This window comes from Bombina bombina, chromosome 3 (genome assembly GCF_027579735.1).
Source record: "Bombina bombina isolate aBomBom1 chromosome 3, aBomBom1.pri, whole genome shotgun sequence".
In the NCBI taxonomy this organism is placed as follows: domain Eukaryota; kingdom Metazoa; phylum Chordata; class Amphibia; order Anura; family Bombinatoridae; genus Bombina; species Bombina bombina.
Window position 1 is genome coordinate 1,235,240,380 of NC_069501.1, and position 27,336 is coordinate 1,235,267,715.

Genomic DNA, 27,336 nt, shown 5'->3' on the forward strand with positions numbered 1-27,336 from the left:
AATGTACGTGCAAACGGTTATTTCTTTTAGTATTTTATTTTGTTAACAAAAAGATTTTTTGATTTTACAGTGAATTATAGCATGATATAACCAACAAGGCGTTGTAATACCCAAATATCAAACCAACTCATATGTTGCATAGCTATATATACACTGTATATGTGTGTGTGTGTGTGTGTGTGTCGTATTAGCAGTCATTATAGAAAAAAAATCTGCAAACTTTTACTGAATTATCTTTGATTTTATTATTATTTTTACGGATACGTAACAGTGGTATGTTTTTATCTCCTGTGATGTAGTAATGATCAATAGCAGATCTAATGAAAATTGATATTTTAAAATGAATTATTTCAGTACAGGAATATTGTAGGAGTGACACTGCTGGTATACGCCACTAAATACAGGTTATTGCCCGCTATAAGTGAGGTTGTACACTTATTTTATCTTAAAGGGAAATTAATGTCAAAAATAAACTGCTGTACGACAAAAGTTTTGCAATGCATCATCCCCTTTTGATATGGTTAAGCTGCCTGCATCTATTAAAGGGACACTAAACCCAATTTTTTTTCTTTCCCGATTCAGATAGAACAGGCAATTTTAAGCACGTTTCTAATTTACTCCTATTATAAATTTTTCTTCGTTCTCTTGGTATCTTCATTTAAAAAAAACAGGAATTTAAGTTTACCACCCGGACATCTTTGGTTCAGAACCTAGGTAGCGCTTGATAACTTGTGGCTACATTTAGATTTAAATGAGAAAGTTGTTTAAAAATGCATGCTATATTTGAATCATGAAATAAAAAATTTGGGTTTAGTATCCCTTTAAACATAACCTGTGCTTCCCCCTAAAGGAAACATCAACCAATACCCAGATGGAGTTTAATCTTTCATGTCAAAGAGTAGAAGTGACTGTGGGTGAGTATTGGCTGAGCCACTTATACAGACACAAGGGGGCATATACTATATCAGCACTGCAAATTATTCAGATAAAAATAAAATTGTCAAAAAAGTGCAGATTATAACTTTTTTAGAGCATCTCAGCTGTGGCCAATTGTAGAGCGTAGAGCATAAAATAATCACATATGTAGTAGGGTCATACGAACTGCAAAATATTTACATGATCATTTTCAAAATTTCATGAGGAATTAAAAAACCCTTTAAAGGAGCGTAATTTAAAGGAGCGTAATAGTCACAACTGAATAGAAGCGTTTTTGCAATATATCTTCAGTGTTCTCCCCCGGCCCTATTGAATTGAACGGGCACACCAGCCAGCTGATTTTACTGACCACCCACCTAAAATGTAAGCTACTATAAGCAAATATTCTTTTCAATGGTTTTTTGCACAAATTATCATTAAATCAATGTAAGTTAAATTACACTGATGCTTTGGATAGCTTAAAGGGACAGTCAACACAAAATTTGGAATTACTTATTCCTATGTAGTTGTTAATGATGTTTTAATCCTCCTTTAGAACATGGTTAATGCATATATTGTTTTCGTTAAAAATCACTTACTTTGCACCCTCCGGCCGATTTGAAATGGCCGCCAGACCCCTCCTTTCCCTGACAACATTCTCACTGAAGGCTCTGTTGAAAAGAATTGTCTCCGTGTCGAGCAAGACATTTCTTGCTCGTGCACGCAATTTTGCGCATGTGCGCATTGTATTTTGATCGTCAAGGACCCACTATGCAACTGAGCGGTATTCTTTCTTTCCCGGGGTTTTAAAAGCCCTCCTTAACGTTCAAAATACAATGCGCATGCGCAAAATAGTGTACACGAGCAAGAAACGTCTTGCTCGAACACAGATGATTCTTTTCAACAGAGACTGTCCCTTTAAGTAACTTTTATATATAACAGAAAATGTTAGAATATTTCTAAGTATTACACTGCCCCCACTTGGCAATCTCATAATGTGACACGACTTGCAGAGTTTTCTGTGGGGATGATCTTGGTGGCATACACACATTGAATGCTGGTACACGGGACACGATCAATGCCACCTATGGGGTGCAGTGTTTGAATGCTCATGCACAGGGCATTGCAACATATGTATGATAACTTTTACTAGGAGAATTTTTGATAATGCCTGTATATTGCAGAAATATTTCTATTCAAAACTGAAATGCATTGTGCACATTATTTTATACGTCCCTTTAAATATCAGCATTTTTGTTTTAATTAATGCAGACTGTTGCGTGCAATTTATAGGGACGGCACTATTGTTACAAGGGAAATTGTAGTCATAATTCAAAACCTGTTAAAGTTTTTTGTTTGAAAAACAAACATTTTCCTGTTGAGAATAAACCATCATTTTCTTTATAACAATGTCCTTTTAAAGAACAGATTTTTTTTTTTACCCTTATGTCCCTTTAAAACGTTCCCCCCGACAAAATATTTTAGATTACAAGTAAAATAACATTTCAACTGGCTCAGACAAAGTTAAAGAAACATTAAATACCACTTGCTTTTGTGCAAAAAAATGGTGTTTATCCCACGCCATAAAGAGGCTAAAAAGCAAATTCTGTAACCTACAAATGCTGCAAAACAAATAGCTGCTTTATGCAATTTGCAGCATTTTGAACATCCTGGTTAGAGAATGTTTTGTTATATTATTTTTTTGGGGGTCTCTAGGGAGCGTGAATAAAACTACATTTTTTTTTTTTTTTTACAAAAGCAAAATATGTTAAATGCACTTTGTTTAGTCTATTTTAAAGTTAAGACTTTTGATGCTGAGGTCAATAGAAGAGACTTACTAAAACCAACGGGCGTACAAATTAATATGGGCTAGGTGTTAGTGAGAAGTAATCAAAATCTAGTCTGGAAAACAAGGGGAAAAAATGTAACATTTACACCCATTGAATTATAGATTTTAGGTTTTGCAGCCACAAGACAACAATACTTAGAACCCTATATAGATCTTGCAAGAAACAATACAAAAGAGTTAATGTTGAAATGGGTAGAAAAGACAAACTACTGTCGCTCTTTAACCCCTTGGCTGCCAACGAAGGCTGCGCCCATAAGGCCATTCTTGCCATACGTACTTCGAAAATGACTTAATAGCTGCAGTATACGTTGATTGATGGAGTGCTACCGCACATTACTAAATATTCCTCTTTGTCCTAACAAAATTCCACCCATGCAAACTAGTACCTGTGTATAAACGAGCATATCCAGGCCCACTATTTTAACATTATTTTATCACAATAAACAATAACTTATCTATAACAATACACCACACCTACTAAGGGAAACTGCGTTACATAGCAAAGTGTGGACTTCCTTTAAATCAAGAGTCAATATACTGTAGTGGATAATCTGTGAGTTCCTGATAGCCCAGTTCAGTTTCTAGAGTGCTGGATTGACACGTAGAAACTGCTTTTTGCAGAAGGGCATACAAGGTAAGAAATACCCTTTGAATTGAAATGTAAACTAAAAAAAAAATAATAATAATAAAATAACTTGTATATAGGTGTTGTGCTTATACACAGAAAAGTGGCTATTCTATAATATGCCTTGCCAAATTCCTCCATCCTTCACTGCAAAGCACCAGTATAACAGCTTTGAGTTTCATAGCAAGTATAAAAAAAAAAAAGAAAGCAGAATAAACATTTAAAGAAAAAAAAAAATCATTGTGAAAATCTAACAATTTGTCCTTTTTCTATGACAAAAGCGTGCAACGACTTTAATAAAAAAAAAAAAAAAAAGATGTACTATCTTTTAGACATAATCCCTTTGCAACACTTTTGGAAGACACTGTTTAACTGCTTTTCTAAACGTTTGAAAAATGAAAGTAAATTTTTGGGAGAAAAAAAAAAAAAAAAGACGAGAGCTTTCTGTATTCAGGATCTGCGAACTTTTGACGCTTATCCATCTTGAATAACTAAATACAATAATGAAGCAAAGGAAAATGTTGTGGACCTGTGAAAGCCCTCTGGGTACTGCAATACTAAATGACAGAGGACCCATAATCCTTTGCTCTGAGAGTGAAATAAACATGATATGAATATTTGAGGACTGTAAATAAAATAAAATAAATGGGATATTACAAAAAGCAGCTTTAAAAAACCAACAAAAAAAAAAACCAACACACAAAAAAAAGAATAAAGTGACCCTTGTACAATTGTTTTATCCTTTTTTGTTCTTTGCAGACAAATCTGGTGCTGTTGTACATTTGCTCCAAAATCGATGTAAGACTCGAGCAGTTGCATACAATGTTTGACTCCAGACCTGGAAAAGAGAAATGTTCTCAGTCACAGACTTTCTTGAGACAACGTTTTCTCTATTACATGTAATCTCGCTAGACGTTGCATTTGTCACATCAAGGGATAAGTAACAAATTATCCTAGAAACTAAAACAATAGTCCTTAAAGGGACAGTCTACACCTTAAAGTCTTACCTTAGATTAAGCTGCAAATAGCCTCTGCATTCCTTTCTATATCATGCAGCAGGAACGGTAAAACAGTCATTTTTAAATGAATATTGTTTCTGGACAGTTTGAAATGGATGCCAAGCTCCACCCACTGATGGCATCATGACCTGGGCTGCATATTGCTTCCAATCACAAAATGCTTACTAGTTGGATTCAACAGACTGGCAATGCTATTCAGCACAGTGCATAGATGCAGCCCAAATCGTGATGTCATTGGTGGGTGGAGCTTGGCAGCCATTTCAAACTGGCCAGAAAGAATATTCATTTTGAAATAACTGTTTTACCGTTCCTGTTGCATGATATATAAATGGTGCAGGAGGCTATTTCCAGCTTCATCTAAGGTAAGACTTTACGATAACTAAGGTGTAGACTGTACTTTTAAAGTGGCATGAAAATAAAGATTAAACTTTCATGGTTCAGACAGAACATGTCACTTTAAGAGACTGTTCAGTTTTCACTACTGAGAGCTAGCTGCTGATTGGCAACTATTCCTATGCATCTTCTCATTGGCTAACCATAAGTGTTCAGATTGCTCCCAGTACTGCATTGCTGCTCTGAAGGTGACTGTGTTCAACCCTTATGCAGGTGTTTATGGTTTATTATTTGCTCATAGCTAACAATTATCTAGCGTACAAAGCCAAAGATCTCAACAATAAAATTGTAATGACCCCTTTGCTCTTTGCAAAATATTTTTTCCTAAGTTAGATCGCTGGAAAAAATTCCCTTTAGCTTTCATTACATTGATTTTAGATTTGTATCTATTTAATAAACTGTTATTGCTAATAATTCTAAGAAAGCTGAATGATAATTTACACAGAGCTTAACAAATCTCAGGTTCCACGGTGCTGACAATCAGTAAGATGCATTTTATGCCGTAGCAGTGATAATGGACAGGAATTGGAGCATAACCTCTCCCCTTATGTTGTGTGCATCACTTCCGCTGACTCATAGCTCAGTTTTGATTAGAAGTGTTTTCTTAACCCCTTCATGCCGGGATGGTAGAGCCTAGATCAGAACTAAGTTCCGATATAAACACTTGCTGTAAAAATGAAATCACGTGATCGTCGATAGGATCAAGTGATTTGAAGGTCAGGATCGGATCATGAGGGACTGCCTACATCGCTTAACCCTTTCATGCCGGGATGGTAGTGCCTAGATTAGAACTAAGTTCCGATGTAAACACTTGCTCTCAAAATGAAATCACGTGATCGTCGATAGGATCAAGTGATTTGAAGGTCAGGATCGGATCATGAGGGACTGCCTACACCGCTAGACACCCCCCAGTCCGATTCTAGCTTGCTTCAAAGGGGGAGGCTGCAGGACGCAGTTAGGATGGCATGGAACGTCCTAACAGCGTGAAGGGGTTAAACTATATAAAAAAATGCGTTTAATAAAAATTCAAATGCACATAAGTCCAATTAATTTGATTATTCTTCCTTTCTACTGTTCTATTTAAGGCTTAAATTATAATTTTATGTAAAACGTGACACCATACTTTAACAGAACAATACTTTGAGAAATAGGAATGGAGTTCCCTTAAGAGGCCAGCTGATGTCACCACAACACTGTTATTGCTGTAACATAAATTAAATCAATATACATTGCCTACGCCAGTACTTGTCAGGAATTTAATGAGCCTGCAGCAATGTCACTTGTGGAGATTCACAATTCATTTTGCCCTCTCTGGAACCCAAAGAGTTAACAGATACCTACAAAAAGACCACACGGCTCCCTATACATTGTCAGCAGTGATATTCTCATGCCAGGATGTTGCCCTTGAGATTGTGATCATGAGAAAGCAACGAGACAAACCTGTGATTCAGATACTTACATGGATAGGCCAGTGAGATTACCAGTGGGGAGGTACATAGCTGTACGTAGGGGCACCCTGAGCTCTGTAAGTTGGCACAGAGACTGGATGTGCTCCTAGGGCAGTGTGCTGCGGTGTGGTCAGCAATGTACCTGAATACATACAAATAAAAACAACAATAAATTGCAAGATAGTCACATAATCTTCACAACAGTCAAAGAAATGGGATGGAACCCGACTTTGTAAAAAAGAAATAGGAACAAATACTTTTATAATACAAACAGAACTGCTTCACTTAAAGGGACACTGAACCCATTTTTTTTCTTTTGTGATTCAGATAGAGCATGCAATTTTAAGCAACTTTCTAATTTACTTCTATTATCAATTTTTATTCGTTCACTTGCTATCTTTATTTGAAAAAGAAGGCATCTAAGCTTCTTTTTTGATTCAGGACTCTGGACAGCACTTTTTTGTTGGTGGATGAATTTATCCACCAATCAGCAAGAACAACCCAGGTTGTTCACCAAAAATAGGCCGGCATCTAAACTTACATTCTTGCATTTCAAATAAAGATACCAAGAGAATAAAGAAAATTTGATAATAGATTTGATAATAGGAGTAAATTAGAAAGTTGCTTAAAATGTCATGCTCTATCTGAATCACAAAAGAAAAAATTTGGGTTCAGTGTCCCTTTAATTCTATGTTCTAAGGGACTTCGTAAACCCCTTGAGATTTCTATATAAAATGTTTAGCTATATGTAGTAAAATATACGTTCATTATTTATGTAATATAGTTCTGAAAATTGTGTATTTTATCATTCTCAGAGCTGGAAATGTACCCTACAGACACCTGAAGGCTAACCCTGCAACATATCCGTCCCTAATTGACTTTAGAAGATAACAACTGACAAACCATGGACTTTATACTGACAAAATGCAAGCCCAGATTGGCTCCTACAAATAAGGCAAGTAGTTTGTGGAGTTTGGCCATTAAAAACAATTGCAACAAAACATGAGACAGTAAATACCTTGTAATTAGAAGACATTTCTGCTGTCTTACAACAGAATATCAGTAAATTCTAAAAAAATATAAAAATGTAAAACAAATTAAAATCATGTTTGCTGCAATTGTTTATAAGACGTCCCCACCCAACTGTGGATCTAATTCAAAGGGGAAAAAAAGCACACACAGTTTTTGCCTGTCACTCCTCTCATACATGTGTGGTTGTGGGACTGGGGGTAGTAATGTGGGGTGGTACTTTAATAGGGGCAATGTGCATCTTGCTCACCTATTAAGTCAGTGGCTCACAAGTGAGTAGTACATCTTTCAGAAAATTTCCCATGATGCTCATTCTTTAAGGCAGCCTGAGAATCATGGGATATGTAGTTCACAAAGATGTGCTCTAACTAGGAGATAGGGCTAAGGAGCATACTGTATACCATACTTCAGCATTAATGAAGCATGTACTGTGCTCATGTGACCCGCACTTAAGTTTGCTGTATGCCCCTTAGCCCTACCTATCAGTTTGTGCTCCTGTGATCAGTACTGGTACATATACAGTACTTATTTGAGATCTGGGTCAAGTGAGCGCCGTGCAGCTCACGTGACCCCCGCACAGCTTATGGGACTGAAGTTTGAACATGTCTTCTCGGCGCCGCTAAGAGTCTGAAAGTAAGGCGACCTCGATTATAAGACGGTCGGTTTTTCAGGTTTTTTTTCTGAAAAAACATAATTTATGCTTACCTGATAAATTCCTTTCTCCTGTAGTGTGATCAGTCCACGGGTCATCATTACTTCTGGGATATTAACTCCTCCCAAACAGGAAGTGCAAGAGGATCACCCAGCAGAGCTGCTATATAGCTCCTCCCCTCTACGTCACACCCAGTCATTCGACCAAGAACCAACGAGAAAGGAGAAGCTAAAGGGTGCAGTGGTGACTGGAGTATAATTCAAAAATTTAGACCTGCCATAAAAAACAGGGCGGGCCGTGGACTGATCACACTACAGGAGAAAGGAATTTATCAGGTAAGCATAAATTATGTTTTCTCCTGTTAAGTGTGATCAGTCCACGGGTCATCATTACTTCTGGGATACCAATACCAAAGCAAAAGTACACGGATGACGGGAGGGATAGGCAGGATCTTTATACAAAAGGAACCACTGCCTGAAGAACCTTTCTCCCAAAAATAGCCTCCGAAGAAGCAAAAGTGTCAAATTTGTAAAATTTGGAAAAAGTATGAAGCGAAGACCAAGTTGCAGCCTTGCAAATCTGTTCAACAGAGGCCTCATTCTTAAAGGCCCAAGTGGAAGCCACAGCTCTAGTGGAATGAGCTGTAATTCTTTCAGGAGGCTGCTGTCCAGCAGTCTCATAGGCTAAACGTATTATGCTACGAAGCCAAAAAGAGAGAGAGGTAGCCGAAGCTTTTTGACCTCTCCTCTGACCAGAGTAAACGACAAACAGTGAAGATGTTTGTCGAAAATCTTTAGTTGCCTGTAAATAAAATTTTAGGGCACGAACTACATCTAGATTGTGCAGAAGTCGTTCCTTCTTTGAGGAAGGATTAGGACACAAGGATGGAACAACAATCTCCTGATTGATATTCCTGTTAGTGACTACCTTAGGTAAGAACCCAGGTTTAGTACGCAGAACTACCTTATCCGAGTGAAAAATCAGATAAGGAGAATCACAATGTAAGGCTGATAACTCAGAGACTCTTCGAGCCGAGGAAATAGCCATTAAAAATAGAACTTTCCAAGATAACAATTTTATATCAACGGAATGAAGGGGTTCAAACGGAACGCCCTGTAAAACGTTAAGAACAAGGTTTAAACTCCATGGCGGAGCAACATTTTTAAACACAGGCTTAATCCTGGCCAAAGCCTGACAAAAAGCCTGGACGTCTGAAACTTCTGACAGACGTTTGTGTAACAAAATGGACAGAGCTGAGATCTGTCCCTTTAAAGAACTAGCGGATAAGCCCTTTTCTAAACCCTCTTGTAGAAAAGACAATATCCTAGGAATCCTAACCTTACTCCAAGAGTAACCTTTGGATTCGCACCAATACAGGTATTTACGCCATATTTTATGATAAATCTTTCTGGTAACAGGCTTCCTAGCCTGTATCAGGGTATCAATTACTGACTCCGAGAATCCACGTTTTGATAAAATCAAGCGTTCAATCTCCAGGCAGTCAGCTTCAGAGAAATTAGATTTTGATGTTTGAAGGGACCCTGAATCAGAAGGTCCTGTCTCAGAGGCAGAGACCAAGGTGGACAGGATGACATGTCCACTAGATCTGCATACCAGGTCCTGCGAGGCCACGCAGGCGCTATTAGAATTACTGATGCTCTCTCCTGTTTGATTCTGGCGATCAATCGAGGAAGCATCGGAAAGGGTGGAAACACATAAGCTCTCCCGAAGGTCCAAGGTGCTGTCAAAGCATCTACTAGGGCCGCTCCCGGATCCCTGGATCTGGACCCGTAACGAGGAAGCTTGGCGTTCTGTCGAGACGCCATGAGATCTATCTCTGGTTTGCCCCAACGTCGAAGTATTTGGGCAAAGACCTCCGGATGAAGTTCCCACTCCCCCGGATGAAAAGTCTGACGACTTAGGAAATCCGCCTCCCAGTTCTCCACTCCCGGAATGTGGATTGCTGAGAGATGGCAAGAGTGAGACTCTGCCCAACGAATTATCTTTGATACTTCCATCATCGCTAGGGAGCTTCTTGTTCCTCCTTGATGGTTGATGTAAGCTACAGTCGTGATGTTGTCCGACTGAAATCTGATGAACCCCCGAGTTGTTAACTGGGGCCAAGCCAGAAGGGCATTGAGAACTGCTCTCAATTCCAGAATGTTTATTGGCAGGAGACTCTCCTCCTGAGTCCATGATCCCTGAGCCTTCAGGGAATTCCAGACAGCGCCCCAACCTAACAGGCTGGCGTCTGTTGTTACAATTGTCCAATTTGGCCTGCTGAATGGCATCCCCTTGGACAGATGTGGCCGAGAAAGCCACCACAGAAGAGAATTTCTGGTCTCTTGATCCAGATTCAGAGTGGGGGACAAATCTGAGTAATCCCCATTCCACTGACTTAGCATGCATAATTGCAGCGGTCGGAGGTGTAGGCGTGCAAAGGGGACTATGTCCATTGCCGCTACCATTAAGCCGATCACCTCCATACATTGAGCCACTGACGGGTGTTGAATGGAATGAAGGACACGGCAGGCGTTTTGAAGTTTTGTTAACCTGTCTTCTGTCAGGTAAATCTTCATTTCTACAGAATCTATAAGAGTCCCCAAGAAGGGAACTGTTGTGAGTGGAACGAGAGAACTCTTCTTTTCGTTTACCTTCCACCCATGCGATCTTAGAAATGCCAGTACAAACTCTGTATGAGACTTGGCAGTTTGAAAACTTGAAGCTTGAATCAGAATGTCGTCTAGGTATGGAGCTACCGAGATTCCTCGCGGTCTTAGCACCGCCAGAAGAGCCCCCAGAACCTTTGTGAAGATTCTTGGAGCCGTAGCCAACCCGAATGGAAGAGCTACAAACTGGTAATGCCTGTCTAGGAAGGCAAACCTTAGATACCGGAAATGATCTCTGTGAATCGGTATGTGAAGGTAAGCATCCTTTAAATCAACTGTGGTCATGTACTGACCCTTTTGGATCATGGGTAGGATTGTCCGAATAGTTTCCATTTTGAACGATGGAACTCTTAGGAATTTTGTTTAGGATCTTTAAATCCAAGATTGGTCTGAAGGTTCCTTCTTTCTTGGGAACCACAAACAGATTTGAGTAAAACCCCTGTCCGTGTTCCGACCGCGGAACCGGGTGGATCACTCCCATTAGTAAAAGATCTTGTACACAGCGTAGAAACGCCTCTTTCTTTATTTGGTTTGTTGACAACCTTGACAGATGGAATCTCCCTTTTGGGGGAGAGGATTTGAAGTCCAGAAGATATCCCTGAGATATGATCTCTAACGCCCAGGGATCCTGGACATCTCTTGCCCAAGCCTGGGCGAAGAGAGAAAGTCTGCCCCCCACTAGATCCGTTCCCGGATCGGGGGCCCTCAATTCATGCTGTCTTAGGGGCAGCAGCAGGTTTTCTGGCCTGCTTGCCCTTGTTCCAGGACTGGTTAGGTCTCCAGCCTTGTCTGTAGCGAGCAACAGCTCCTTCCTGTTTTGGTGCAGAGGAAGTTGATGCTGCTCCTGTCTTGAAATTACGAAAGGAACGAAAATTAGACTGTCTAGCCTTGGGCTTGGCTCTGTCTTGAGGCAGGGCGTGGCCTTTACCTCCTGTAATGTCAGCGATAATTTCCTTCAAACCGGGCCCGAATAAGGTCTGCCCTTTGAAAGGTATGTTGAGTAACTTAGATTTAGAAGTAACATCAGCTGACCAGGATTTTAGCCACAGTGCTCTGCGTGCCTGAATGGCGAATCCGGAATTCTTAGCCGTAAGTTTAGTTAAATGTACAACGGCATCTGAAACAAATGAATTAGCTAGCTTAAGTGTTTTAAGCTTGTTTGAAATTTCCTCTATAGTTATTGAGTCAAGAGTCTCTTCCAGGGACTCGGACCAAAAGGCTGATGCGGCCGTGACAGACGCAATACATGCAAGAGGTTGCAATATAAAACCTTGTTGAACAAACATTTTCTTAAGGTAACCTTCTAATTTTTTATCCATTGGATCAGAAAAAGCACAGCTATCCTCCACCGGGATAGTGGTACGCTTAGCCAGCGTCGAAACCGCTCCCTCCACCTTAGGGATCGTCTGCCATAAGTCCCGTGTGGTAGCGTCTATTGGAAACATTTTTCTAAATACAGGAGGGGGGGAAAAGGGCACACCGGGCCTATCCCACTCCTTAGTAATTATCTCTGTAAGCCTCTTAGGTATAGGAAATACGTCAGTACTCACCGGTACCGCATAGTATCTATCCAGCCTACATAATTTCTCTGGAATTGCAACGGTGTTACAATCATTCAGAGCCGCTAATACCTCCCCTAACAGTACGCGGAGGTTTTCAAGCTTAAACTTAAAATTAGAAATGTCTGAATCCACTCTAATGGGATCAGAACCGTCACCTGCAGATTGAAGCTCTCCGTCCTCATGTTCTGCATACTGTGACGCAGTATCTGACATGGCCCTATTATTATCAGCGCACTCTGTTCTCATCCCAGAGTGATCACGCTTCCCTCTAAGTTCTGGTAATTTAGACAAAACTTCAGTCATAACATTAGCCATGTCCTGCAATGTGATTTGTAATGGCCGCCCTCTCTGCGTTACCATATCACGCACCTCCCGAGCGGGAGATGCAGGTACTGACACGTGAGGGGAGTTAGTCGGCATAACTTTCCTCTCGTTGTCTGGTGAAAGCTGTTCAATTTGTACAGATTGACTTTTATTTAAAGTAGCATCAATACAATTAGTACATAAATTTCTATTGGGCTCCACTTTGGCTTTAGCACATATAGCACAGAGATATTCCTCTGAGTCAGACATGTTTAACACACTAGCAAATAACCAGCAAACTTGGAAATACTTTTCAATTCACTTTTATATATAGTATGAAAAAAACGCACTGTGCCTTTAAGAAGCACAGAAAGATATGACAGTTGAGTACAATAAAACAGATAATTTTATGAAAACAAACTTTTTTCTCAGTAAAAATACAATTTTAGCAAAGGATTGCTCCCATTAGTAATGGATAACTAGCCCTTTAATAGCAGAAAAAAAAGTACAGAATGTAACGTTTTTTATCACAGTCAAGCACAATCTCACAGGTCTGCTGTGAGTGATTACCTCCCTCAAAATAACTTTTGAAGACCCCTGAGCTCTGTAGAGACGAACCGGATCATGCAGGGAAGAAGAACAGACTTGTGACTGAATTTTTGATGCGTAGTAAAAGCGCCAAATTCAGCCCCTCCCCCTCACACACAACAGTGAGGGAGATCAGTAAACTGTCATAAATCAAACAAAATGCCCGCCAAGTGGATAAAACTAATGCCCAAATAAGTTTTCACCCAGTACCTCAGAAATATAAACGATTTCACATGCCAGCAAAAAACGTTTAACATCAATAAATGTATTTGTCATAAAAAGCCTGCTGCAAGCCGTTTTTACTGTAAAATAGGCTAAAGCTTTATGTAAACAGTATTATATCAGTGAAATGCCATTCCCCAGAATACTGAAGTGAAAATATACATACATGACAGCCTGATACCAGTTGTTACTACTGCATTTAAGGCTGAACTTACTTTATATAGGTATTTGCAGTATTTTCTAGTCAATTCCATTCTCAGAAAATAATATGCTGCTACATACCTCTTTGCAGGTGAACCTGCCCGCTGTCCCCTGATCTGAAGTTTACCTCACTCCTCAGATGGCCGAGAACAGCAACATGATCTTAACTACTCCGGTTAAAATCATACAGAAAAACTCAGGTAGACTCTTCTTCAAATTCTCCCTGAGAAGGAACAACACACTCCGGTGCTGTTTTAAAATAACAAACTTTTGATTGAAGTTATAAAAACTAAGTAAAATCACCACAGTCCTCTCACACATCCTATCTATTAGTTGGGTGCAAGAGAATGACTGGGTGTGACGTAGAGGGGAGGAGCTATATAGCAGCTCTGCTGGGTGATCCTCTTGCACTTCCTGTTGGGGAGGAGTTAATATCCCAGAAGTAATGATGACCCGTGGACTGATCACACTTAACAGGAGAAAAACCTCTTCTTATAATCGAGCCAATACCGTAGTTTATATTTGAAACTTTAAGATCCTCAGCTATGAAGAACAGTAATGTGTAGCCACAGGAATCTGATATTAGCCATGTTGCGTGCACAGTACATGAAGGAAGGCTTGAAGAAACTTTTTGAATGTGTTTAGCTAGCACACGTTTTTCTTTTGACACTTTCCAGCTCTTCAATACAGATGATGGAGTAGTTCTCATAAGCCAATGAGCAGGAACACCTAGGCACGCAACGGACATTTGCTGTAAGCTTCAGTTTAAATAGCTTTTATTTGAAAGGATATAAACAAAAGGAATCTCCATCATTGATATAAAAGAGAACTATTTTTAATTTGAAGCTAGCAGGAAACTCATAACTGGTCCATGTAATAGAATCTCAGTGGATGATAAAGAACAAAACAAAAAATAATTTTTTTTTACCACAGGAACACCCTGTTTTTAAAAACAAATTAAACATTTACATGCAAAAAGGGCAAAAATAATAATGTCCCTTTGACCTATTTCATGAAAAAAAATATTTTAAAGGGAAAGTCGGACTTTAGATTAAGCTGCAAATATCATCCTGCACCTATATATCATGCAGAAGGAACAGTAAAAAAGTTATTTTAAAATGAATATGGTTTTTGGTCACTTTGAAATGGCTGCCAAGCTCCGCCCACTAATGACATCACGATCAAGGCTGTATCTAGGCACTGCTAAATAGCATTGACAGTCGGTTGAATCTTACTAGTGAGCCTTTTGTAACTAGTGAAGCCTTTAATACAGCCCAGATTGTGATGTCATCAGTGGGCGGAGCTTGGCAAATATTTCAAAGTGACCAGAAACAATATTCATTTTAAAATAACTTTTTTTTTACGATTTCTGCTGCATGATATAAAAAGGGGTGCAGAAGGCTATTTCAATCTTAAGACGACTAAGGTGTAGACTGTCCCTTTAAGGTTTAATTGCTGTTATTATTTAGGCATTATAGAAAGTTCTGCTGACAGTCTGCCTGTCTGGTTATGAACTTTGTAAAGTACACAAAAGACTGGACAGAATACAGCACTATCATATATATATACATATATATATATATATATATATATATATACATACATACATACACTCATGTATATATATATATATGTATGTATATATATATATATATATATATATATATATACACACTCATTCCATCAGCAAAAAGATTATGATTCGCTGAAGGCTCAGATGATAGCATTTTTCAGCAATAAAGTATTATGGTACATACCTTGTTTTTTTGACATAATGCTATTGCACACCTAATAGACTACAGTATGGTGTAAATATAACTTTTATATGCATCGGGAAGCTAAAAGATTAGTGTGACTCACTTTGTGGTGGTCTAAAGCCGAACCCGCAATGTCTCTGAGGTATGCCTGTATGCATAAGGTAGTCGAAAAATTCATTCAGCCTGCGTCTCTGTGCATGTATGTAACTAAAATAATTTTAATGCATTTTAAAATACATTCTTTAAGATGCAACAAAAGTATTTTTATAAAAACATTAATGGAATATATCAATTTAAGGACTTAATTTTTTTTGTTTTTGTTTCAAAAGTTTCTTATTTTGAAAGAAATGAGTACAGAGCACAGAATGAGGGAGGAAGTGGAATTACAAATCAAACTACAAGGTGGTTGTACAATAAGTTTGAATATACTGGAACTCAACACAACTGATAATGTCAATATGAAAGATACCACAGACGATTAGCCACATGGCTGACATCTAAAATATATAACAAAAAAAATAAAATAAAGCTTCAGCAGCAACAATCCAGTAAAGCAAGGGAAGGCCGCTCCCCAAGAAGTAAAGTAGAAGATTGAAAAGAATATTAAAAGAGACATAAAACCTTAACTTTTTATTTTATGATTTAGGTAGAACATACAATTTTAAACAACTTTCCAGTTTACTTTTATTATCAAACTAGTGGGAAAGCCTGCCCAGAGGGCAGTCTATTGTGGTGACAGAACCACCCTGCCATTTTCGGAATCCCCCTGGATGCAGCGTTCCAAAAAAGGCAGGGTGGTGAAAACATAAATTATGCTTCCCAGATAACTTCCTTTCCTTCTGTACAGAGAGAGTCCACAGCTGCATTCCTTACTTGTGGGAAATACTGAACCTGGCCACCAGGAGGAGACAAAGATACCCCAGCCAAAGGCTTAAATACCTCCCCCACGTCCCTCATCCCCCAGTCATTCTGCTGAGGGAACAAGGAACAGTAGGAGAAATATCTGGGTGAAAAAGGTGCCATAAGAATAAATTTAGGGGGGGGCGGAGCCGACCATCATACACGATGGCCGCATTGAGCTGAAGCTGCGTTAATGGTTTGCCATCTGAGGAGAAAACCCTACGGTCACATAGTGATGTGAAATGGTAAAAGCTGGGAGAACACCCTTGAAGGCACCAGGAACATCAATGGAAAGAAAACTTTCACATTATCACTAACTTAAGCTAAGATCGCGCCCCTTCGCTTGGGCTGGGAAACCCTGTGCAGGGCCTTGTTCACTTGTGGAGCAGCAACTTTCATACATCGGCTGCAACACTTAGGACTAAAGTAAACGGAAGATCAGTGTATGACATACTGAAGCCTTGGGAGGTTCACAAAGTCTCCGCAGATAATAATCATGAGTCAACAGTAAGCAAAAACACACATTGCTTATAAAAACGTCCCCCAAGAAACTGCTTATAAGTGCTTCACCTGTCCAATATTCTGCAGAAAGCAGTCACGCAATTTAAAAACACAGGGGATAAGCCCACAAGTTGAGCACTGTAACAGCCCATAATAACACCCGCCTGAACACTTTATTGTGCATTCAAGGACCGGTTCTTTTATATTACTAATACACAGCAACACAAGCTGAGAAAGGGGAGACAGACAGTACATACAGCTTATCGCACATAACCTCAAGGGACTACATATTCGAAGTGGATACATGTAAATGTAATAATCACATCATGCTATTGACCAACCTAACTACCAATGCCTGATGAAAAAGAACTGAGCCTTAACTGATAGAATAAGTCACTGGGGAGATATAGAAATATCTGGGTCCTGAATCGATAACATCTCTCTCATAAAAACATGGATCTGGCTGGCATCCTAGCTGCACTCAGCTCCCGCTTTGACTTTTACCATGTAGACCTCATACACATCCTAAGGCATGTGTCCAGCTCCATCATTAGGGGAGTCCCCAGCAAGGACCTTATTCAATGCTCGCCGGTAGGCCTGCCTGAAGCGCTACTGGAGATTGAAGCGGACCGCGAGTCACAACAGTCATCACCACACGCTATATTTAGCATGGCAAATAGATCACAAACCATCCTCCCCTCAGCGCCAAAAAGCCAAGGTAGTTGGTACAGAAACATGCGACATGTCAGCCACAGGGTACGTACCATCTCTAGAGGTGACCAAGGAGAGAACCCGGTCGAATGGGAGCCTTATACCGCTTAAGATAGCACCTAACTTTCTCCTGACCCGCCCAATGTTGGGCGCACCGGGATCCTCCCTGACCACAAGCGATATGATGGACTTACCTTCAGCACTTTGGGAGAACTCGGTACTGATCTCTGCAACATGGTGCTCAGACCTATCGATCACAGCAGCACCAATTTACAAGTGGCTCATATTTCTGAGACATTCTTATAACTGTACTAGCAGAGCTGGGATCGGCTAGCCATGAGAGCTACAATTTGTGGTGCTCTGCTTTCCTAGGTGTTCATGTCCCAGGAACATCTCACATATAATTCTATGGTCAAACTAAGGAGGACACTGTAACCTGATGATGACGGCTAGAAGCCTGAGATATGTCCTCATTTTTGTTGCATGCTATTATTTATGTATCTGTTATTATATTTACTAGTTTCATACGTCAACTGATGTCTGTTTGAACAAGCTCCCTATTCATCCTACATTATCTACTGGGTTACCATGTCATTTTATATGCGGTCTTACTTTATATACATGTACCTGCTCTACTCGTCTTTCTCAAAGGATGGTCTTTGAGAAAGACGAGTTCATCGTTGAAACGCATAGACATTTTATAGAGCTATTTTATATGTTTTAATAAATATTTGTTTTGCAACAAATATTTGTTTGCTGCCCGTTGGAATTGCAACACTATCACTACAGCCATCGCGCGAGGAGCTGGATTCCGAGTATCTCGGAGTGAGTATACTGCACATCATTTACACTGTTGTATATAACATATTTCAGTGAAAGTTTTATCATCTGCAGTTACGCTAACACCTGGGAGGATTAGACAGAAGCTCCACTCCTTATTGATCATTTACTCTTACAACTGAGGAATTTGGACTCTGAAAATTTCAGAGTAAGTATACTGCACTAATTATTTGGTGTTGATCTACACAAACCAAAGTTGAGCTTTCTCTTCCCCAGTTCAAATTGGGAATTACGGTAAATTGGAGTAATCCAAGTATCGGATTAGAACATCACAGGATCTGCGCCTCTACATCCACTGTTAATAATGCTTCGCCTACATCTCCTACATTCACCTACAGACAGTCAAGTTTTATTTCAATATTTTCTTACTGTTATTGAAAGTTTGGTACTAAGCGATATATTTTTCCTTACTGTCCTACACTAGTTTTGGCCCTGATTGAGCACCTAGACTAGGTAGTATATTGTGCAACGCCATGGATGCCTGCCATTAAATTTATTATCCCTCTATGCTTACCATCTACTCTTTTCTCACTCCTCAGACTACTTTTCTGCTCTATTATAGAAGGCACCGCCCCCCCATCATCCCCTATATTTTGAGCGGCTCTCGCCTGATTCGCCCCCCCCCCCCCACACCCTTATACAATAGCCTAAGTGTGGCCATCACAGAGCTAACTCGATGTTACAAGGAGATCTTTGTATGTTGTTCATATTGCAAGACCTCAATAAAAAGACAATTAAAAAAAAATAATTAAAATTTAGGGCCGCCCTTCGGATAACACGGGCGGGAGCTGTGGACTCTCTCTGTACAGAAGGAAATTATCTGGTAAGCATAATTTATGTTTTCCTTCTTAATACAGGGAGAGTCCACAGCTGCATTCCTTACTTGTGGGAAATTATACCCAAGCTCCAGAGGACACTGAATGCTAATGGGAGGGTAAAAAAGAGAGGCGGCCCATAATCTGAGGGCACCACAGCCTGCAAAACCTCTCCCGAAGGCTGCTAAAAACATCAAACTTGAAGAATTCGGAAAAAGTATTTAAGGAAGACCAGGTAGCCACCTTACAAATCTGATCCACAGAGGCCTCGTAGAATGAGCCGCAATCCTTTGAGGAGGCTTAAGACCCGCTGACTCATATGCTAAGCGGATGATACTCCTCAACCAAAAAGATAAGAAAGTCGAAGAGGCTCTCAGACCCCTACGTTTCCCAGAATAGAGAAGAAGTTTGTCTAAATCCCTTCGTAGCTTGAAGATAGAACTTCAAGGCACGAACCACATCCAGATTATGCAGTAAACATTCATAGAACAGCCTTATCAGCATGGAACACCAGATAAGGAGGGTCACATTGCAAGGCAGCAATCTCAGAAACTCTGCGCGCAGAAGCAATAGCTAGTAGAAAAAGAACCTATAAAGACAACAACTTAATGTCAACCTCATGCATAGACTCAAACGGAGCCCGTTGCAAAACTTTAAGAACAAAATTCAAACTCCAAGGAGGAGCATTAGATACTAAACAACAGCCTGATCCTAGTCAGAACCTTAACAAAAGACTGTACATCCGGAAGCTCAGTGAGCCTCTTGTGTAGTAAAACAGACAGGGACGAAATGTGTCCCTTCAAGGAACTAGCTGAGAGGCTCTTCTCCAGTCCATCCTGGAGAAAAGAATGAATCCTGGCAACCTTAACTTTGTGCAAGGACAAACCACGCTCTTCACACCAGAATAAGTAGGTCCTCCATACCTTATGATAGATGCGATGACTAACCGGCTTACGAGCTTGAATGAGAGTATCAATAAACCTCTCAGAAAACCCTCTCTTGGCTAAGACTATCCAATCTCCACGCAGTCAGCCTCAGAGAATCTAGATTTTGATAAAGAAAGGGGCCTTATTCCAGCAGATCCCTGCGACAAGGTAACCTCCAAGGAGGAGATGATGACATCCCCACTAGATCCGCGAACCATATCCTTTGTGGCAACGATGGAGCAATCAGTATCACTGACGCCTGCTCCTGTATGATTCGAGCCACCACTCGAGGAAGGAATGGTAATGGCAGGAAAGGAGAGATTAGATTGAACTTCCAAGGCACTGCTAATGCATCTATTAGCTACGCCTGAGGATACCTGGACCTCGACCCATACCTGGGTAGCTTGATATTGAGACGGGACACCATGATATTATCTACGGTGTTCCCCACCTGTTGCATATCTCCGAAAACACTTCGGGATGGAGAGACCATTCCCCCGGATCAAAGGATTATCTGCTGAGAAAATCCTCTTCCCAGATGTCCACACCCTGAATGCGTATCACTGACAGCGAACAGATGTGGGTCTCCGCCCACTCCAGAATCAGAGATACCTCCCTCATTGCTTCTCCTTCCCCCCTGATAGTTGATGTAAGCCACAGAGGATATATTGTCTGATTGGAATCAGATAAATTGGGACAAACCCAGTAGGGGCCAAGCTTTCAGAGCATTGGATATTTCCCGAAGGTCTAGAATGTTGAACGGGAGGGAGCTCTCCTATGCGTCCACAGGTCCTGCGCCTTCTTTGCGCCCCAAACAGCTTCCCATCCTGACAGGATGGTCTTAAAAAGGATGTCCCTCAGGACAGGTGATCCGGACAGAGCCACCAAGAGAGAGATTCTCTCTACCAGTTGTCTAGATAAATCTGTTGAGACAGATCCAAATGATCGCCGTTCCACTGCCTCAGCATGCACAGTCCCAACGGCCTGAAGTGGAACCTGGCAAAGAGAACGATGTCGATGCTGGATACCATGAGACCAATCACCTCCATACACTGAGCCACAGATGGCCTTAAGGAGGTCTGGAGGGCAAGACACGTTGAAGCTAGCATGCAACTTCTCTGGTCTGTTAGAAATATTCTCATGTCTATGGAGTCTATTATCGTGCCCAGGAATAGATTCCGAATGGTCTTCCACCAGACGAAACAATGATGCTTGTACATGAGCTACCGCTACCCCGGGTTCTGGCGACTGCTAGAGAGCCCCTAGAACCTTCGTAAAAATTCTTGGAGCAGTAGCTGGAACAAACGGAAGTGCAATGAACTGGGAGAGCTGGTCCAGGAACGCAAACCTGAGGAACTGGAAGTGTTCCCTTTGGATTGGAAGGTGAAGGAATGCTTCCTTCAGATCTATAGTATTCATAAACTCCCCTTCCTGAATTAAGGGAAAGATGGATCTTACTGTCTCCATCTTGACAATGGGACATTTAGAAATTTGTTTAAGCACTTTGGGACCACGAAAATGTTTGAATAGTATCCCAATTCGCTCTCTGCGATAGGCACTGGGACAATGACTCCAAAGGACAGATCCCTTACACACCCCATAAAGACTTCCCTCTTTCCCAGGCTTGAAGACAGGTTATGACGATGAATCCACCCCTGGGTGGATGAGATTTGAAACCTATTTCGTAACCCTGAACTATGATCTCCAGGACACAAGGATCCTGCACGTCCCTGAACCAAGCCTCTGAAAGAGCGACAGTCTGCCCCCTACATGATCCAAAATAGGACCGGGGCCACCCCTCATGCAGACTTAGTCTCGATGGGCTTCTTGCTCTGCTTGGATCTATTCCAGGACTGAGCCGGCTTCCAAGAACTCTTGGTTTGCTCTGGCTTAGCAGAGGATTCTGACGCTGAGCTTTTATCAGAACTGAAGGAAGTAAAATACGACCTTTGTCCCTTAGATTTGTTCTCCTTATGTTACGGTATGAAGGCACCTTTGGCCCCTGAAACCGTGAAGGTAGACAAACTCTTTCCCTTAAAGGAGAAGGAAAAGGACTAGACTTAGAAGTTTTATCTGTCAGAGCACCTTAAGGCCTAAACAGAAAACCTGAAGTCTTAGCCTTAGGCTAATTAATCTGCGTAATAAAAGCACAGATAAAAATTTGTAACCCAGAAGGCCGTGATTCTTTCCTGAAAAATGTTGAAGGAACCCTCCACCTCGATCAATTTTGAGAAGGAGACGCACCAAAAGGTAGCCGTTCCAGCAACTGCGGCGACAAGCGCCGCCAGCAAAAGAAAATATCCCATAGGTTTAAACATCCTCTTTAACAGAGTTTCCATCCATATATCCGGTGACTTTATGAACGACAAACTATCCTCACACGGGCTAGTATTACGTTTGGCAAGCGTAAAAATAGTGCCAATCAAGTAGGGATGGGAAAAAGAAACCCCACCCTCATAGAGAGCCCGGAACCGGGATCCTTAAAAGGCAGACAACGGGGAAGAGTAATTTAATTCTGTCCCACCCGTCCTTAATAATGATTGCCATAAAATTTTCTGTCCTGAATCTAAAAACTGGATCCTCCACAGGCAGAGGATTATATGCAGGAGTCTCCAACCCTGAAAGTTCATACTCTGAAGTTTCAGAGAAAACCTCATCCTCGGATAACTGATCAGATATATCCGACAAATTACATGATGCCCCCTGGGCAGGAGTGCAAGATTTAACCTTTCCATTGCGCTTAGCAGTGCGAGGAAAAGCACTAATAGCCGCAGACACGGCCGTATGAAATGGCGCTGTAACGTCTGGTGATGAAAAGGCCCCCTCCAGATGGAGGATTAGCAGTACAATGGGAAGCTGCATGTGTAAAAAAGATGCATGTAGGGTGTACACCTCACTGGACGAGGACTCCTCAGAGGTGGGCGGCTCAGTGGTATCAAACATGTCAACCTTATTTGATATAATCCCCTTATCAAGGCATATGGACCATAATTGAGAGGGCGGACCTCACAACATAAACAGGCATTACTCTAATGAATCAGAATCATCCATAGCTAAAGTACGATATGCGGAGGACTACAGAAAAAACTAACTTTATTTTAATTTTTTTTTAAAATGGCACCTTTATACCCACAATGGCTGGGGCACTCACCATCTACTATGACCCAGACAGAACAGAGATAAAACTGCTCTCCGGTTGTAACTCGGTCAAGAGAAAGGAAATGGAAGCCTCAACCATTCTGGTCACATGGTGTGCAATGCAGGACCGCTCCTGCTATGAGAAAAAGCACACCAAGCTTGTAAACTGCTCAACTTTCAAAGTGAAAGTGAAACCTGTATGTTCCATCTCAGCCTATGAGCCCATAAACATCTCACACATAAAGCAGCATAAAATCAAATAAAGCATATATGATTAAACCCAACTGTTCATAATCCCCCTCAGGAGATATTAACCCTTGTTTCCATAAAGAGAAAAGGAGCCACACTGTGACCCTATCTTCTAGCGTTTGCAATAGGTGTAAAAAATAAAACGATCTTACCGGAATCTATGCCGTGGAACAGAAAACACAGTCCTTCAAGTCTAACAGACTGTAGCATCGCTTCTGACATGGACTTGAGTGAAGAAAAGCAGGCAGCAAAACTCATCAACGCTGATTGCTTAGGAGCTATTAATATGAGTCTGGATGGTTTCGCAGAAAGACTCTCCCTGCATCTCCAGACTCAAACTTTCATCAATGCTCTCACTGAGAGGCTGACAAGACTACTTAACACTCCAGTCCCATCTCGAAGGACAGATACCCTTCCTAAGGAACTACTCCGAAATCTTCTGACACTTCTCTGCCAACCTCCTGTGACGAAAGGCAAAGAATGACTGGGGGATGAGGGAAGAGGGGGAGGTATTTAAGCCTTTGGCTGGGGTTTCTTTGCCTCCTCCTGGTGGCCAGGTTCAGTATTTCCCACAAGTAAGGAATGCAGCTGTGGACTTTCCCTGTATTAAGAAGGAAAGAATCCATCCAGGTGGATTCTTTCACCACCCCTTTTGCTCTCCCTCTTCCCCCCTCTCTTTTGCTCTCCCTCTTCCCCCCCCCTTTTGCTCTCCCTCTTCCCCCCCCTCTTTTGCTCTCCCTCTTCCCCCCCCTCTTTTGCTCTTTCTCCCCCTGTCCTTTTTTTTGTATTAGGGCACTCCCACTCCTTCCCTGCTGAGCCGCCCACCTACTACCACCTCCCGCCGGCACCAGCCACCAATCAGCAGCTAGAACCTAGGTTCTTTGCTGCTCCTGAGCTTACCTAGATAAACCTTTAAGCAAAGGATAACAAGAGAAGGAAGCAAAATAAATAATAGAAGTAAATTGGATAGTTGTTCAAAATTGTATGTTCTGTCTAAATCATGAATGTCTAATTATGTCTTTACTGTCCCTTTAATAAGAGAATAGCGCTTGAAAAAAAAGTAGTTAAGATCCTATTGTCAATAAATCCTAGAGTATTCCTACTTATGAGAATGAGAAACACATAACCAGTCAATCAGGGGAAAAAACTATTGGTGTTATCCAGAGTAACAGTAAAAATGTACGTTCCAGCGCTATATTGTGCGCAACTAATTAAATCCATTTGGCATAAGAAAAAACTGTCTGTTGTATTCAAAAACGTGATGTAAGAATTTTAATAATTGTGAGTATATATTTATAGTGCAATCCAGGGGGGGGGGGGGGGTATTAAAGGGACATAAAACCCAAACAAACAATGTCTTTTTATGATTCAGAGTATCAATTTTAAAAAAAAGTTTCCAATTTATGTCTATTAAATTTTTTTACTTTGTACTCTTGGTATCCTTTGTTGAAAAGCAGATAAGAAGGTGAATGAGCAAGCACATGACTGCAGGAATATATGGCAGCAGTTTTACAACTATGTTATGCATTTGTTAGAAGAGTGGGTGGCAGCAAGTGTTTCCTGTCATGTTTCCTGCTCCAGAAAAGAACACGCTATTATCCAGATATCGTTTCAACAAAGAATATCATGAGAACAAACTAAATTTTATAATAGAAGTAAATTGAAAACTTTTTTTAAAATTGTCTGCTCTGTCTGAATGACAAAAAAAAAAAAAAAAAATTTTTTTTATGCCTACCTGATAAATTTCTTTCTTTTGTGATGTACAGAGTCCACGGATTCATCCTAACTTGTGGGATATTGTCCTTCCGGACAGGAAGTAGCAAAGAGAGCACCACAGCAGAGCTGTCTATATAGCTCCCCCCTTAACTCCACCCCCCAGTTATTCGACCGAAGGCCAAGGAAGAAAAGGAGAAACTATAAGGTGCAGAGGTGACTGAAGTTTACATAAAAAAAAATACTATCTGTCTTGAATAGACAGGGCGGGCCGTGGACTCAGTACATCGCAAAAGAAAGAAATTTATCAGGTAAGCATAAATTCTGTTTTCTTTTGCAAGATGTACCGAGTCCATGGATTCATCCTAACTTGTGGGATACCAATACCAAAGCTTTAGGACACGGATGAAGGGAGGGACAAGACAGGAACCTGAACGGAAGGCACCACTGCTTGCAAAACCTTTCTCCCAAAAACAGTTTAACACCTCTTCTCTTTACTCTTCCTGCTTAGAGCCAGCAAAGAGAATGACTGGGGGGTGGAGTTAAGGGGGGAGCTATATAGACAGCTCTGCTGTGGTGCTCTCTTTGCTACTTCCTGTCAGGAAGGACAATATCCCACAAGTTAGGATGAATCTGTGGACTCGGTACATCTTGCAAAAGAAAAAAGATTTTAGGTTTCATGTCCCTTTAAAGGTGAAAATAGAAATGTGCATGGGTTCAGTTTTAAATACAAGCATTTTTGCTCTATACTTCCAGTAAAAGTTAATACTGTTTTTCAGCGGCATACGCACATATCCTGTGAGGGCCTGTGCACCAGCATTCAAACACTGCACCTTCTCAGAGAGTTAGCAGTGGCTTTTATTGCACAAATGAAGTCATCACATACACAATACACACCAGGGTCAGCTCTCTGAACTTGAATGCTGATGCACAGGCCCTCAGAGCGTATATATTGCTGAAAAACAGTATTAACTTTTACTAGAAGAAATTTTGCTAATTGGAGAATATAGCAAAATGCTTCTATTTAAAACTGAAATGCTCTGATGCACATTTCAATTTGACCTTTTTTTTGTAAAGTGAATGTAAAGTTTAATGAATAAGGGCCTGATTTTTTAAAATACTCTTGAAAAGCAGGGGAACTTTCATTCATTAAACTTTACAATAAAGCTTCTTTTTTTTAAATTCTTACCTTTTCTTTCTTTCTGTTGTAGTTAGCAGTAGTTTGATGACGAATCCGGCTTCCTCCAATCGATGCGTGCCCTACAAACTGGACGCCAAAGGGGGCACGCAACGACTGGAGGAAGCCGGATTCGTCATCATTGTGCCAACTACAGCAGGAGAAACGAGCGGAGGATCGCCGGTCTGTTTTCCATAAAACAAATATAAGAATTTTTAAAAAAGAAGCTTCAATGTAAAGTTTAATAGATGAAAGCGCCCCTGTTTTTAAGAGTATTTTTAAAAGCTGGGCACTTATTCATTAAACTTTACATTGACTCTAAGCAAAAAAAATAAAAAATATCCGGAGCCCTAAACAGAGTGCGCCCCAGAGTGGAATCTAAAGCCACAATCGCCTCATCCCAAAATACAGAAATAAGATTACATTCCCATCAGATTTGTAGAATTCATATCTCCAGCATTGATTAGATACTAAAGGGAAGAGATAATGAAGACAATGAGGGTTAAGGTACCATATTGGATTCAAGCGTAAAAATAGAAGCGCATAGCTTCATACAGGATGGAATCATTCCTCTTCAGAGACATTAATTCCAACTGAGTTTTGATTTCTTTATGTAGGAGGACCTTAAAATATTGTTAGTTGCATCTAAAAGAAGTTTTTATTTATGAATTTAAGATAATCCTTTTCTGCAATAAAGCTATTTATTTATACTCAATTACAGCCCTGATCAGCCAGTGAGACACCAAGTCCGCAGTAAGCACTGTTTATAAATATGAACAGTTCTAATATTTATATGAACAGCTTTAATCTAACCCCATTTTATGGAGAAAAAAAAACCCTACATGTTTATATTGTGCTTTCATTTACTTTTTTTATGGTCCCTTTAATGTTAAAAAAACAGAACCCACCTGCTGACATCGCCATGGTAGTCCCGGCAACCATCCCCATGGCCACGCCATTAGTCCTTGGTGCAGCTACAGGGGCTGGGTAGATAGCAGAAGGAATGCTGTTTGGTTGGACCACTGTGGTGTGATGGATGACATGAGGCTGCGTTGCGTAAACAGGCTGTGTGTAATAAGCGCCCTGTGGGTAGAATACAACGATGAGTCATACAGACCATAGAAAGGATCAGGG

At 40.6% G+C, this 27,336-nt stretch overlaps 1 protein-coding gene across 1 annotated transcript in view; it reads right to left on the reverse strand.

The window, feature by feature from the left end:
• Nucleotides 1–17: 17 nt before the first annotated feature.
• FAM168A (family with sequence similarity 168 member A) overlaps nt 18–27,336 on the reverse strand; it is a 370,456-nt gene continuing 343,137 nt past the window's right edge. Inside the window, exons 7-9 of the mRNA XM_053708729.1 lie at nt 27,111–27,285; nt 6,261–6,391; nt 18–4,227 (exon numbers count right to left, since the gene is read on the reverse strand). Coding sequence (XP_053564704.1) covers nt 6,279–6,391; nt 27,111–27,285 — 288 coding nt within the window. The 3' untranslated portion in view covers nt 18–4,227; nt 6,261–6,278. The remainder of the gene's footprint in view (nt 4,228–6,260; nt 6,392–27,110; nt 27,286–27,336) is intronic.